General features: G+C 56.7%; 1 protein-coding gene and 1 long non-coding RNA gene across 3 annotated transcripts in view; one reads left to right on the top strand and one right to left on the bottom strand.

The window, feature by feature from the left end:
- The window catches only part of EEIG1 (estrogen-induced osteoclastogenesis regulator 1), a 33,088-nt gene that overhangs the window by 4,053 nt on the left and 15,017 nt on the right, over positions 1-14,018 (bottom strand). The window contains exons 2-10 of one of the 2 annotated variants that reach the window (XM_037495448.2): positions 8,499-8,619; positions 8,279-8,308; positions 6,249-6,365; positions 5,189-5,235; positions 4,875-5,032; positions 2,998-3,102; positions 2,728-2,923; positions 2,274-2,395; positions 2,114-2,183 (exon numbers count right to left, since the gene is read on the bottom strand). In XM_037495448.2, coding sequence (XP_037351345.1) covers positions 2,114-2,183; positions 2,274-2,395; positions 2,728-2,923; positions 2,998-3,102; positions 4,875-5,032; positions 5,189-5,235; positions 6,249-6,365; positions 8,279-8,308; positions 8,499-8,619 — 966 coding nt within the window. The other variant, XM_037495447.2, reaches the window with a different exon arrangement.
- LOC129144800 (uncharacterized) lies at positions 7,665-9,659 on the top strand. The gene is made up of 3 exons (XR_008549425.1): positions 7,665-7,902; positions 8,488-8,639; positions 9,521-9,659. It is a non-coding gene; the product is annotated as an uncharacterized LOC129144800 (long non-coding RNA).

Below are 14,018 nucleotides of genomic sequence, written 5' to 3'. Positions count from 1 at the left end.
TCCCTTGTAAGTGTGCGGGTGAGGACCCACAGCCAGGAACCCATTCAATATCAGGGCTGCCCTATAACAGTCTGACAAAGGTCCAGGCATGGGGCAGATTCCTGAAAAGTCAGGAATCTCGTTAGCTGACTCCTGCTAGATTCTCCTCATTTGTTTATGGCTAGTTTCTACCATTGTTAAAATACGCATTTAAAAGTAAAACTGCAAATGCTGCTTGATCAATTACTGAATAACCAATTTGATGGCAAATGACACTGCGTGATACAAGTATTACATTTTCTATAAAATTAGGAATTCTCTGCCAAAAGGCAGTAATTCAACATTGAGCCTTACGTTAACAAGTGAAAAAAAACTTCTGGGAACAAAAAGCTGTAAACGTCCCTGGCCAAGTCTTTAATATGGAGATGTGGCCTTTTGAGGCCAGGGCTAAATGGAGAAGGAAATTCTTTTACTTTAAAGTTAAAGACAGCAGGTGGGTGGCAGACGGGAGCATGCTCCAAATGTAAGAAAATTCCGAATAAGCCAGGAGGCGCCATCGCTGCTCCTGCTAAACTCTTCCTGTTTGTTTAGGGCTGACTCCCCTGGAGGTGACAACTGGTATAGTAGCTGGTGGAGTGTGCATTCAAGAATAAGTCAACCACAATTTTGTGACTGGTCGAGCTAATAACCACGGCAGCACAAATAATGCACTCGGAAATAAGTCAATGTTACAAGTACTGATATGTCACGTATTAAGCCTTCTGGGAACCAAAAACTATAACCATCTCCGGCCCTGCCTCGGATGAAATGTTTGTAGCTCCTTAAAACAACAATCAGCAATCCTACAGAAAAAGGAATTTTTTTCCTTGATCTTAAAGTTAGATACGAAAACTAGGCTGACTAGGTAAGTAGAGGAGTTATAGGGAGAAAAAACTCTTTTGTTAGATTAGGAGAACTCCTCCCTTCATTGAGAGCTGGGGGCTAGGGAAGAGCCAGTGCGGCTCACCTGGCATTAATGCCTTCCAGGCCCTTGGTTCCTTAATATCGAATCAATATTAAAACAATATACTATAGATGATGATTTCTATATAAAAGCCTTCTGTTTTTTGCTTTAATCATTTGGTTATATGTTAGTCTAAACTTTATAGGTTAGTTAGAAAAAAATCCCTTTGTCTCCCCTCCCCCAGGGAACTTCCTGCCCTTTGCTTCCCCCAGCCCTTAGTTAAGCATTCTCTATGGCAAACAGAGAAATGTTAGCTGCAGTCACATAAGCTTTTTGCTGGTAATAAAATGACTGTTTAAGGGAAATGGCTACTCTAAGAACACTTCTGTTTAGCAACCATGCCTTCTTTAAATCAAAGAATAATAAATGTCACGACCTCTGCAGGAGGGCAAATAGACCCTTGGCTGTTCTTAAGAAAGATGTGATGATTGTTATCTTCCTGCCTTTAATGCATGTGCTTATGCACTCTCCTGGTTTGCTTGAAATGTATAAATAAAGGGCTGCTGAGACCCTCAGAAGGATGATGTCTGCACCCTGATCGAGTGTTTGCATCTCCTCACTCCCCCTCCCCCTAATCCCTCAGATTCCTCCACGCTGTCTCATCCTTAGGGGAACCCCTGACATGACAGTTTGCCGAGGCTGGTCCTGGGGCACTGCTGCAAGCAAATGAGAAGCCAGCCCTAAAGATGGGGCTCAAGCAGGTTTGATTCTGCCCACTCCCCGCCCCCCATCTCCTGCCTCTGAGCATCAAGCGGGCAGAAAGGTGTTGCTCACTGCTGTCTCCCCAGCACCCAGCCCAGGGCCTGATGCACAGCTGGTGCTCAATAAACAAACAGGTAATTTTTTAGGGGTTCCCAGATCTAGAAGGAAAGGAAAGGAGGGTCCAAACATGCTTTTTAAGGCCCCGCTATGTACCAAGCCCATCCGAGGCTTTTGCCAAGAATATACCCTTGGAACCCTCAGATCAATGCAGGGCCTGTCCCCTGCCTACCTCCAGGAAAGGTGCGTGATCCACACCATTGACAGATGGAGAGACTGAGGTCGCCCCATGGTACCAAGGACTGGCACTCAACGGTCAGAGACCTTGCTCTCACCACTGGGCCCAGCTGCCACCCTGACCTGCCCCCCTACCTGTTGGCCAGCTGGATGCCACTCAGCGTGGTGGAGCCGTCTCGGCTCACAAACAGCCGGAGGTTGCTATCTGTGGGGACACAGGGGAGGATGGGGGCTGAGTGGGACGGGGGCAGCCGGCAAGTGGCACCGCCCTCAGCCACCCGCATGGCCAGCGCACCCTCAGTGTTGCTGCCGTCTGTGAAGTCCTGGCTCTGCACGATCTTCTCCACGATGTCATCCGCGTCAATCCGCGTGTCGTCCACCCAGGTCGGGTGGCTCTCCACCGAGTCTTTCTTCCGCCTGGGGAGGGCCGTGGGTAAGAGGCACAGCGCTCAGAGGCCTGGGCCCTCACATCCGCCCTCCGGAGCAAGCACTTGTCTCCCTGGCCTTAGAGAGGACGACTCTGAGGCTCCAGGAGGCTAAGCAGCCTGCCTACAGCCGTGCCGCCACTTCCATGGAGCGCCGAAGGCTCAGACCCAGACTGACAGGGCCCACTCTGGACAGATAAGCTGAACCCCACACAGCAGGCCGAAGGGGCGGACCCTGGTGTCCCCGTGTTATGGGTAAAGCTGCAGAGATTCAGGGAGCCCCCCAAAGAGGTCTGGTCTCCAGGAGCACAGAGTGGGACTCACCGAAACGAGCGGTCCGACAGATGTGGGGGCCGAGGGGGCCGTGGGGGCTTCTCGGGGGGCCGGTGCTCGCGCTCACTGCCCTCAGGCCCCTCCACTGTGATGCTGAGGCCGCCCGAGGCACTGCTGCTGGTGGACGTGTTGCGGCGGTGCGTCAGGTCCGAGAGGCTGGAGGAGCGCGAGTGCTCTGTGCTGTAGCCTGGCGGGCGGGCAGCGGTTTGTTACTGGGTGCCGGGGACGTGCGCGGCCAGGGCTGGGCTGGTGGCCACTCACCTGAGATCCTGGACTGCTGGCTGGCGTAGCTGGAGTTGCGGGAGTGGCCAGAGTGGAACACCTCCTCGGGGCTGGACAGGTTCTGGTCAGGCTCCTCCGGCACCCCTAGGATGTGGCAGGGCAGGTGACTGGGTGCTCGCCCTCACCCTTTACACACATCTCCTCAGAGTCTGGCCGGGGGCTGGGGGTCGGGCACTGTGCATTTCCACTGTAACACTGAGGTTCAAGGGAGCAGCAACCTGCCACAGTTCCCCTCTGAACCAGGTTCATTCAGTCCGGGCTAGCCCTCGGCACCTACCCTGCAGAGGGGCTCTACTGGGTGCGTCAACAGGAGAGAGGTCACAGGCCAGTGGAGAGGAAGAACGCAGAACCAAGTGTGACCCAGTTATCCCAACTGCAGTGTGTGCAGAGCCAGGAGCAGTGGGGATGGAGGCCAGGCCAGGTCTGGGATCAGGGAAGGCTTCCCTGAGGAGGTGGCCTTCGTGGGGGCCCACAACTCAGACAAGGTGTCAGGGAAAGCCCCTCCCACACAGAGGGAACAGCAGGAGCAAAGGCCCTGAGGCTTGAGGGAGCCTGAGGCAGCGTAGCTGGTGTGCCACAAGTAAGGCTGAGAGGGAGTGAGTGGCCAGGCCCCCAAACAGCCCATCTTCAACACAAACTCTGGGCACCCCCAGCAAGAGGCACCGGCCACCATCTACCCAGGGCTCCCCCAGGGCTAAGGAAGTAGCCGCCCCCCAGTCCTCCTGTCAACGGAGAAAGGAGGGATCATCCACCCCCTACTGGGAGAGGAGCACACCCAGCCACAGGCTGGAGCCCAGGCCTGCCGTGTCTCTGGGCTGGCCAAGTACCAAAAGGTTCTCTGCAGATACGGGCGGGGGCCACAGAGAAGCGCAGGCACCGAGGGGCACACGAGGCACTGGACTACTTGGCCGAGGCACCCTCTGTGCTGGGAAGGGATGCACCCATATCCTGGAGCCCCCACCCCCAGGTTCAGTTCCCAGGCTGCAGCAGGCAATGGGAATGGAGGAAAGTGCACCTTCAGGGCCAGTGGGGACTCACTGCTCCCCTGCACAGCCAGAGGTGCCAGAGGCCCCAGAGGCCCCTGCCCACTAGAATCACTCTTGTGGCACAAATTAGGGTCCCGCAAATTAGCCTCTCAGCTCTGAACTCACCCCCACCCCACCCCCAGAGAGAGGGTGCAGTAGCCAAGCAAAGCTCCTATTTTGGGGAATCTGCTTCCCCTGCAGAGCACTAGATGTGGGGGCAACACCCCTGGCTGCACACTGAAGCCCCCTCTCCTAGAGGCACCACCTCTACCCAGTGCCTCGTCGTCTCCTCTGAGAACTTGAGCTGTTGGATTTTTTTTTATAGCATTAATGATAATTTGCTAGAAATATGGCCCAGGAAAACCCAGGTGCTGACCGCCTGGCCAGGCTCGCTGTGCTCAGTTTGCTCCTAAGCAACCCAGATGCAGTTTCTATCACTGATCCCATCGTACAGGGAGGACAAGGCCTGGAAGGATGAGGGCTAGGCAGGTGGCGCACAAGAGCCCCCCACAGCACACCGCTCTGCCTGAACACTGTGTCCACCCCAGGCCCAGCTCACCAACTCGGGTGGACGTGCACTTGGCTTATTGTCTAACACCTGTCTCTCCTACTAGGCCAGGACACCAGGTCAGACTTGGTCCAGGGCTCTGCAGGATCCTGACGCCAAACACCGTACCCAGCATAGGGAGGGGCCCAGATGTCGGCCTAAGGGAGGCACCATCGTGCTAACACCACCCCACCTCTCTTCCCAGAAAAGGCCCTGGGGACCTGGGGACACTGCAGATGAATGCCTTCAGCCAAGGGGTGGGCTGGGCAGGTAGGGAGCAGTACCTGAGCTGAGGATGGTGGGCCGGGCCTTGGGGTGCCGGGACCCTGTCAGGGAGTTGGTGCTGCTCTTGCCACTGCTGCTGGTCCCGCCACCCTTACACGTCAGCTGCAGGGAGGAATCCTGGCCCGGGATGGAGATGGACTTGGCAGTGGATGGTGGCCTGGAAAGGACAGATGGGTGTGACTGGGGTGGCCCACCCTCAGGTCTGATGCAGACAGAGTTGCCCAAGAGCATGGAGGAGCAAAGAGTAACTGCCTGCCCTCCCGCCGTGCCCGGGAGGGGCCCCACCCCCTGGGCAGCCAGTGACAGCACTCACGTCTTGAAGCAGGGGTCCCCAGAGAGCAGGAACATGCCAATGGTGACCTGTGAGAAAGGGAAGATTCACCACACCCTGCCCACCACCTAGCCCAGGCCTGCGGGACTCTGCTGTCCCCACGCATGCACTGCACGGCTGCACGAAGCCCCAGAGCCTCACACATCCATCTCCTCTGACGGAGAACGGAGCCCTCCTAACTCCTGGCTGGTGAGGGTGCAGTGGGGCTGTGGGAGCCTCCTTCCTGCCCAGCTTGCCCATTCTGTGCCTCCAGGCACTGAGACTGGAGCTGACTGGGGGGCTACTATCTGGGGGCTTCTGGGCCGCTCCCATTGTGTCCTAGCTCTAAAGTGACAATAACGATCTTGCGCTGCTCACTTTGCAAGGGGTGCCAGAGGGCCAGGAGGTAGAGCCCGCCTACCACCTCTTCCTCTGCCTATGCTCCCCCCAGGGTCAGTTCACAGAGGTGTGGTTGGGACTATTTTCTCAGCCAGACATCTCAGTCCCCAGAAGGCAGAGAGGGAGTAGGAAACTGCCGGCCATTGTCTGTGCCCTCGTCCATGGGTCCAGGATGATAGGCCCTTCTCTCTCACAGATGCGCCACGGAAGCTCAGGTGCAAGCTCAGGTGGGGCCGAGGGCAGGACTGCACGTAGAGTCATCCAGCTGGGGCCAAGCTTTCTTGGGACCCTGAATCCGTGGCATCCCCCTCCCTAACTCCAACCCCATCGCAATACTGGACAAGACACCCCTGAGCACTGTGGTCAGGCCTCAGAAGGCAAGGTGGGGTCAATACCTGGAAATGCTGACCTCATCAAAAGTGCTCACCAGAACCTCAGAGACTACTGGGGCCCATGCCCTGGCCCCCCAGTGTGGATGGGGAAACAGGCCAGATGGCTATGCCAAGCCTCTAATGGTGGTTTCCTGACCCAGGACAGCCCATGCCTCAGTGCCTCTCACTGCCCACCCAAGGTGAAAACCTGCATTTTAAACAACCCTCCCAGCAGAGGCAGGCTCCCCCTTCCTGGAGTTGGGGTGGGGCAGGAGGCAGCAGACCCCCGGCACCTTGAGGATGGAGTTGTCCTGGCGCGTGTTCTTTGTGTCATAACCCTCCAGCAGGCAGCAGCGCACCGTGGAGCCAGAGCCTGCAAACTCAGCCAGGTTCAGGTCGGCGAAGCCCAGCTGGAAGGGACAGAGGTGGCGTGGGTGCAGGGTTAGCAGTGCAGGGGTTAACTTGCATTGCCAGGGTGGGGAGGGGGAGAGGCAGGCACCGTCCCTGGGGGCCCCCCCGCAGCCCAGACCCACTGTTGCATAACCAGCACCCAAGGACAGAGGCCCTGGTTGCCAGCTCCGATGTGGCAAAGTCGGGAGCTCACATCCCTGAGACACACAAAGCACCCTTTGTGCTGCATCCCAGCATGCACTGGGGCAGCGTCTGAGATGAAAGGACATTGTTGTCTGTGACACAGACACATTGTTCCCCAGGAAACAAGGCCAGTGCTGTAGGGAGCTGCCAGGCCAGTGGGCCAGGGAGGAGGGAAGGATCATGGGAACTTGGCGTTGCGGGGGGGACAGGAGGCCAGGGGAGGGGTGCTTGCCAGGGAGGGCAGAAGACCCTTGTGGGAGCCAAGGGAGGAAACTCCTGGCTGACCCTGGGATTAGAGAGAAAAGGACGGGACAGAAGTGAGGATGTGAGAGAAGGGGGTCATGCATTAGGAAGGTCTCTTAGATGGAAGCCACGCCCACCAGGTTGGGGAGACGAAGGGAAATTGAGGCTATGGTGACAGATGCTAGGTTAGGGACTTGGGGGACAACTAAATCAATTAAAGATATTTATGGAGCACCTCCTGCATGCAAGTCTCTGCTGCAGAGTTTAGGGGCACACACACCCTTGGGTTCAGATCCCAGCCCTGCCACCCACGCAGAGTGACCCCAGTTTACAGACAAGGGCATAAAGGTTCAGAGAGGAGAAGTGACTTGAGAAGGCCCCACACAGCTAACCCACAGAGCCGGGCCGGAGGCGAGGCTGCACCTCTGTGGGCCTGCTTCCTCCTCAGTATAATGGGGGCAAAGCCTGGGTGGGAGTTTGATTGGAGAGGGGCAGGAAGGGGCCCAGCAGGGCTGACACAGGCTGTGTGAGGAGGGGCTGGCTGGCAGTTTGGTGGCACCTTCCTGGCTGGACAGCTGTCCTGGCCAGTGAGAACCACAGGGAGGTGGGTGGATGCTCGCGCCCTGGCCAGGGCAAAGCACTGGGCCACGCATGGCACTTCCTGAACTTGGGCTGGCTGCAAGGGCCACGCTGCACAGAGGGGCACACACCTCCTCCACCAGAGTGCAGTCAGGCAAAGGCAGGTCCCTTGGGACAGAGCCACCACCTGCCACCCGGCCGCCTCCCCACAGTGCTGAGGGCGGGCCAGCTGTCCCCATGGAGAAGTCAAGGGTGTAGGGCTGAACTGGCACATCAAAGTCCGAGGTGGCCCATCGAGCCGCCTCGCCCGTCTTCCTAGTGGGAACGGCTGAGTGCGTAGCCCTGGGCGGAGGGGCGTGCTGGGAACGCAACCACAGCCCCTGGTTTGAACAGCGGGACCAGCTAGTCCCTGCCACCTAGTACACAGGGCACTGCTGCCACTAGGAAGCAAAAAGAAATCTGCAACTATGTGAAAAGATACTTGTGATGTGATGAGACCTAAAAAGCCTATTTGGAACAAGTCCCTTCTCTGTAAGTAAGAGTGCCCGTACCGGAAGCACGTGTTTCTCTAATGCGTGCATCTGTCTACTTCTGCTCTGTGCTAGGACAGCACCCACCATGGCCACTTCTTAGAAGGTCTGAAAAGACACTAATGAGTCAAAATGGTGGACAGGTCTGGGGAGCAAGGGCGTGGAAACTGCCCTTTCACTCTGAACTTCCTGCCATTTGTGATGCTGCTGCCTTCACCTCAGGTGCAGGGACAGTGGATGAGGAATCTCCCCGAGACACTACTTCTCGTGGAGGGCTGTCTCTTGGCTGGGGCAGAGAAGAGGCTGCATGTTCTTCTGGGAGCTTCTCTCATGCCTGTCCTGCCTAGCCCAGCCATCTGACTGCCACGCACACGTACCTTGGAGTACGCCTTCCCGCCTTTCAGCTCCTGTACAGGGAGAGAGACACAAGTAGAGGGTAACTAGGAACCCCAGGCACCTCGTGAGTTTCCCAATTCCCCCCAAATCTAACTGCCAGGGCAAGAGGACAAGGGATAGGGGGGTCAAGTCAGGGGAAGGGCTGAGACCCATCTCAGCCCCAAGCTCACAGTGTTCCCTGACCCCGCAGCCTGGCCTCACCTTGCGCACGGACACGCGGAAGATGCAGGGGTCCAGCAGGCCAGTGGCCGGGTTGGCGCTCATCTTACACACGAAGGTGAACCTCTTCCGCCACCGCACACAGTTCTCCTGCACCTCCTCCCTGGGGGCCAGACCGGACAGGTGAGCCAACAAGCACACAGGGACAGGGCTTGAGGGGGAGTGGGGAGGGCTGCAGGAGTGCAGGGGTGGGGAGCGCTCATTTTTCACTTTGTATTACAAAGTGACTATATTTTCATAACGAAACTGTGCTTGCATAAGTGCAGTAAAAACAAAGAATGCCTAATAAAAACCAAAAAAGCAAAAGGCAGGGTGAGTTCAGGCCAGGGACAACTGCCCTCACCCCCCACGGGCTCTGTGGGCTTGGGCTCTCCTTCAGCCAGGCTCCTGCTGCCTGGACTGAGGCTCCGTCTCCCCAGGCCAGACAATCAGCCACCTTCTGAGCCTGCGTCCTGAGCTCAGCTACCCCGAGCACAGAGGCCCTGGCTACAGGCCCCCTCTTCTCCACCAACCACCACTGAACCAGCTGGGGTGCACGCGAGCGTGTCTGTGCTGTTGCACAGACCTCGCTTCCAAAGACAGCGGGGGGCAGCCACTATCAACTGCCACTACCCAACCCCACATTCAATGGAAGCAGCAGCTGTGGGCTCAGGCCTTCAGGCCTACTGCAGCCTGGCTCCAGCATGTGGAACCCTCACCACTGCAGGCCTGCGGCCTGACTTCAGCTGTCCCGATGCTAACTGCACAACCACACTCAGTGTCCCCTCCACAGGGAGGCAATCGCGTGCCTGGGAGTGAGTGGGAGCAGCTCCCCTGAGCCTCTCCCAGCTGCTGCAGGGGCCTCAGCAGGCCTGGGGGTGGCAAGTGGCAGAGACGAGCTTCCCACCCCTGACGGCTCCCGTCCCCCCACAGCCAGCCTGACAACACCAGGGCTTAGGAAGGGGCGGCACGGAAAGGAGGGGCAGCCGGAGAGACCTTATCTCCAGCCTCATCCCACCTGACAGGAACCGCCAAGCAAACAGCTGAGGAAGTGACCTCTCCACACCCCAGGGACCCGAGGAGCGCGGTCAGCTGCCAGTCGCCCGAGGGTGGGGAGTCAGCGAAAGCAGGAACCTCCGGGACAGGCTTGTTTGCTTTTCACGAAAGCAGGGAGGTAGCAGGACGCCACCCCCTTCTACAGCTGAGGGCACCGAGGCTCCAAGAGCAGCCCCCATCCTGTGAGGAATGAGGCAGGAGTTGCGCGCAGGGCCGTCTGGCCACCGCCAAGCATTCAGCCAAGCGGTAGCACACGGGCCATTCAGCAGCCGGGAGAGCCTGCGGAGGGGAGCCCAGCTGTGCACCTGAGGCACCACTCGCGTCTGTGAGTGCCAAGTGTTTGTGTGTACACCAGGGCTGGCCACCTCGCTGAACTTTATTCACAACATGACACTGACAGTCACCCTGGTGATGACTCAGTGCACCAGCAGAGGGTGGGGGACAGGGTGAGTCAGGGAAGATGACTGATGCCTGGGAAGTGACAGTCAAGCTCGGGCCCAAATGGGGGAGTTCTTAATGGGGGTGACATTCAAAGCCGAGGGACCAGCATGAGTGCGGAGGAACACACGATCTCCCCTTTCCTCAGCAGATGAAAGCGCCTGAGCTTTGGCTGCCACGAGGGGCCCCATCTGGGCTTAGCTTAGCTTAGGCTTAGCTGCGACGGGAGGCCAGGCAGCCTGCGCTCAGTTCTCACACTCGGGCTGGGCTCGACCTCTCCATCCGCCTCAGTGAGCAGGCCCAACACTCACTCACGGGCGGGCACCCAGTGTCTTCAGATAGGAGAGTCTCACAAAGGATCTGGCCTGGGGAGGGTCTCGCCTGATGAAGGCTCTGGGGATCCAGGGGTGCTCAGTCACCAACATTATCAGGAGGGTGAGTTCCAGCAAACCCCCGCCGTCCCAAGACTGGGGACCAACAGAAAAGGCCAGGGCAAGAGAGAAGGGGTAGAATGGGAGAGTCCCAAGCCCCTGGCAGGCACGGGCAGGTGCCCTCGGGAAGGCGGTGCCTGCCACAGGGGGAGCAGGAGCCTGCAAGGGGGCCGGCTCTGCTCGCTCAGAGCGCGCAGTCCTGGGCTGTACACTCGGACCACGGAGGTGAGCAGCTGACGTTCTGGTGGGAGGAGAATGATGAGGAGCAAACAAGGAAAACACATAGTGGGGAAAAGAAAGAAGTGAAGTAGCGGCAGACACTCCGATCTCCTAGTAGAGAAGGCTGTTAAAAAAACTATCAGAATACACAAACTCGCCAAGGTTGCAGGAGACAAGCTGTAACCGCTAAAAAAAGAAAAATATGTAATGATAAATTTAACACAAGAAGCATAAAACATTATTGAAAGAAACGCAAGAAGATCTAAATGAGGGGAAAGAGAGTCTATCACTAGGAAGACAATACTCCCAAACTGACCTAAAAATTCAACACAGTCCCAATCCAAATCTCAGCTAGCTCCTTTGCAGAAATTTGACCAACTGATCTGAAACCTTTATGAAGAAACTCAAGGGACCTGGGTGGTCAAAACAATCTAGAAAAAGAACATAATTAAAGAGTTTGCATGTTCTGCTTTCAAAAGTGCCTGGCTTTACTAACCATGAGAATGTGGTTCTGGCACCAAGGACACAGAGATCTATGGGATGGAACTCAGAGTCCAGAAATAAACCTTCACATTTATGGTCAACTGGGTTTCCAGAAGAGTGCCAGCGGGGGAAAGAACAGTCTTTTAACGTAAGTCGCCGGGTATGCTGACACTCAGGTTTTGTTAACATGCAAAAGAATGAAGCGGATCCATTTCTCACACCAAATACAGTAAATTCAAATGGGTCAGAAACCGGAAGAGCTGAAACTATAGCACGTCATGATCCAGGATTAGGCGATCGTTTCTTAGATGACGCCGAAGGTACAGGCGACAAAAGAGACACTCAACTTCATTCAGAGTAAACGTCTGTGATTCAACGAATCCTACCAAGAAAGTGGAAAAAAAAAAAAAACCCACAGAATGAAGGAAAAGACTTGCAAATCACATATATAAGGGACTTGCAACGACCACATATGAGCACTTACAGCTTCAATAATAAAAGCAATTCTATTGAAAAATGGGCCAATGATCTCACTGGACATTTCTCCACAGCAGACCTATAAATGGCAGTAAGCACATGAGAAAACACCGAATGTGAACAGCCACCAGAGAAACGGGAATCAAAACTACGAGGAGACACTACCTCACACCACCAGGGCAAAAGCCATCCAAACGTGTGAACACAGCAGGTGCAAAGGCCCTGAGGTGGAACCATGCCTGAAAACAGAAAGGCAGCAGGGAGGCCAGTGGTTGGAGAGGTTGGGGAGGCGAGCGCAGGGCATGGACTGGGCAAGAGAACAGAGGGTAGGTCACGTGGAGGCCTCTGGCTACAGGCAGAGCAGAGAGTCACGAAGGACCTGGGAGGAGGGCAAAAGAATAAAACACTCCCAAGCAGCCAAAGGCCCAAGTTTGAGAGAGAGGACACGGAGGGGTGACCACAGCCCCCGTGTGGACCCTCAGATTTCCGCCCACCCACTCTACTCTGACCCCCACCCCCACCCCCAGGAGGTAGCAGCTGCTGGAGATCTAAGGAGAAAGTTCACTGTGCAAAGTAGAAACACTCAGAGGAGTTAGGATTAGCGTCTGGGAACAAAAGCCTGTATCAAATTGTGGGTTCTCTCCCCTTCTCCTTTGTGAGTTGCCCGTGGGAATGCCAACCAGGAAGCCCCAGGCCTGTTCCTGGTTCCTGTGGGCTAAGCAGGTCAGGCTAGAGAAAGCCCTGTGGAGCCCTCCCAGGCTCAGGTAACAGGAAGGGAGGCAGGTGGGGCTCATGGGATGGGCACTGGGGCCTCCCTCTTGTTTCCACAGGGCTCTAAACACACACTATTAAAGGCCACCACTCCCACGGGAGGGGAGAAACTTGCAGGCTCGCCCTGGCCCACCCCAGGTCACAGCAGGGGTAAAATAAACCCTCCAGCAGCAGCCATTTCCTGATGACCTACTGCGTGCCACCTACTGGAGCTCTTCCAGGTTGAAAGCTGGGTGTCACTGTGGCCCACCTTACAGATGAGGCTCAGAAAGAAGGAGTAACTCATCCACAGACAGAACCGCTGGAGGCAGCGCCCAGGAACTGCTCGAGCCAGGCCCATTGGTGTGCAGAGCCCGTGCTCAGAACTGGCAACGGCAGAGCCAGGACCCAGCCCCGCAGATGTCTCCTGGGCCCCCACAGAAGAGGGAGCTAGGTCCCCCCAGTTGGGTGGCATGGCGTCCAGGCACAGGACAGAAATCATGGGGAGAGGATGAACCCTGGTTGGATGGGGCTCATAAAAACAGCAGGAATGATGATGCCAGGCAGGTGGTCATGAGCCCCAGGTGGGAGCGGGCTGAGCCAGGTTTGAGGAAATTTCAGGGCTTTAATTCACTTAAAAACCTTTTATAAAGCGTTTACTATGTGCCAAGTACTACTGAAGGCCCTGGGGACATAAGCAGTGGGCAGGACAGACAGAAAGCCTTGCCATCAAGTCTGGCAGTGGCAGGAGACGGACAGAACGAGGCAAACACACACGGTGGACAGGCGAGTCAACCTCATAGCAGAGAAAGAGGTCCTGGGCCAGAACAAGAGGGAGATCTACAGAGCACCCCGCCTTTTTTTTTTTTTAAGTGAAATATCTAAACGCCTGTGCGCATAGGAACACGGGAGGTGCCCCGTGGTACAGTGAGGGAGGTGGCTCCGGCCTGGCAGAGGAGGGCCGGGTAGGGAAGGACAGGGGAAAAGGATCAGATGTGACTGTTTTGTAAGCATGAGCAGGGAGAACAATGAACTCCCCTGGGAGTCTTCACGATTACAGAGGTGAGAGGCCCACCAACTGCACAGGGGCGGGGGGGGGGGGGTGTAATCTGGGAGCAGCAGAGGCCGCTGCACCTGACCCCCTGGGCGGGGGCACTGACAGGAGGCGCAGAAGCCACCAGTCTCAGAAAGGGGGAGTGTGAAAACATGACAACACACGCGCACCTATGAAGAGAAATCATCAACGAGAGGTTCCCTCAGGAATCCCGGCCCTGAGCCTGCCCGCCCCATCTGCCCCACTGGGGACCGCCTGGAAAAAGGAATGCAACAATGGTGGAAGTCAGGCCCAGCGGGACACCCAGAACCTGGGCCCTGCTTCCCAACCACCTGGATGGCTTGTCCCAGCGGCCCCAGCCCGAGGAGACAATGGCCACAGGCGGGAGGGGGCGCCCACAGGGAGCCCACGGGTGGGGTGGGACCGCCCGGCGTTTCTGTCCCGAAATTGCTTGTGTAACCGAAATTTACATTGGAAATGGAGAGCAGGGCATGAGGTTAGAAGAAGACATGAGATGGGAACACCCTATCTCCCCACTTCAAGGCTGGCGCCCACACACCTTCCCGAGGACAGGCATCCACCCCGTCAGAGCCACCAAGGCCCCGGCTCTCCGGG

This window comes from Talpa occidentalis, unplaced genomic scaffold (assembly GCF_014898055.3).
Source record: "Talpa occidentalis isolate TD23 unplaced genomic scaffold, MPIMG_talOcc4v2.1 talOcc4.7, whole genome shotgun sequence".
Classification (NCBI taxonomy): Eukaryota; Metazoa; Chordata; class Mammalia; order Eulipotyphla; family Talpidae; genus Talpa; species Talpa occidentalis.
The sequence above is the reverse complement of the archived record's forward strand: the minus strand, read 5'-3'. Positions and strand labels throughout refer to the sequence as shown.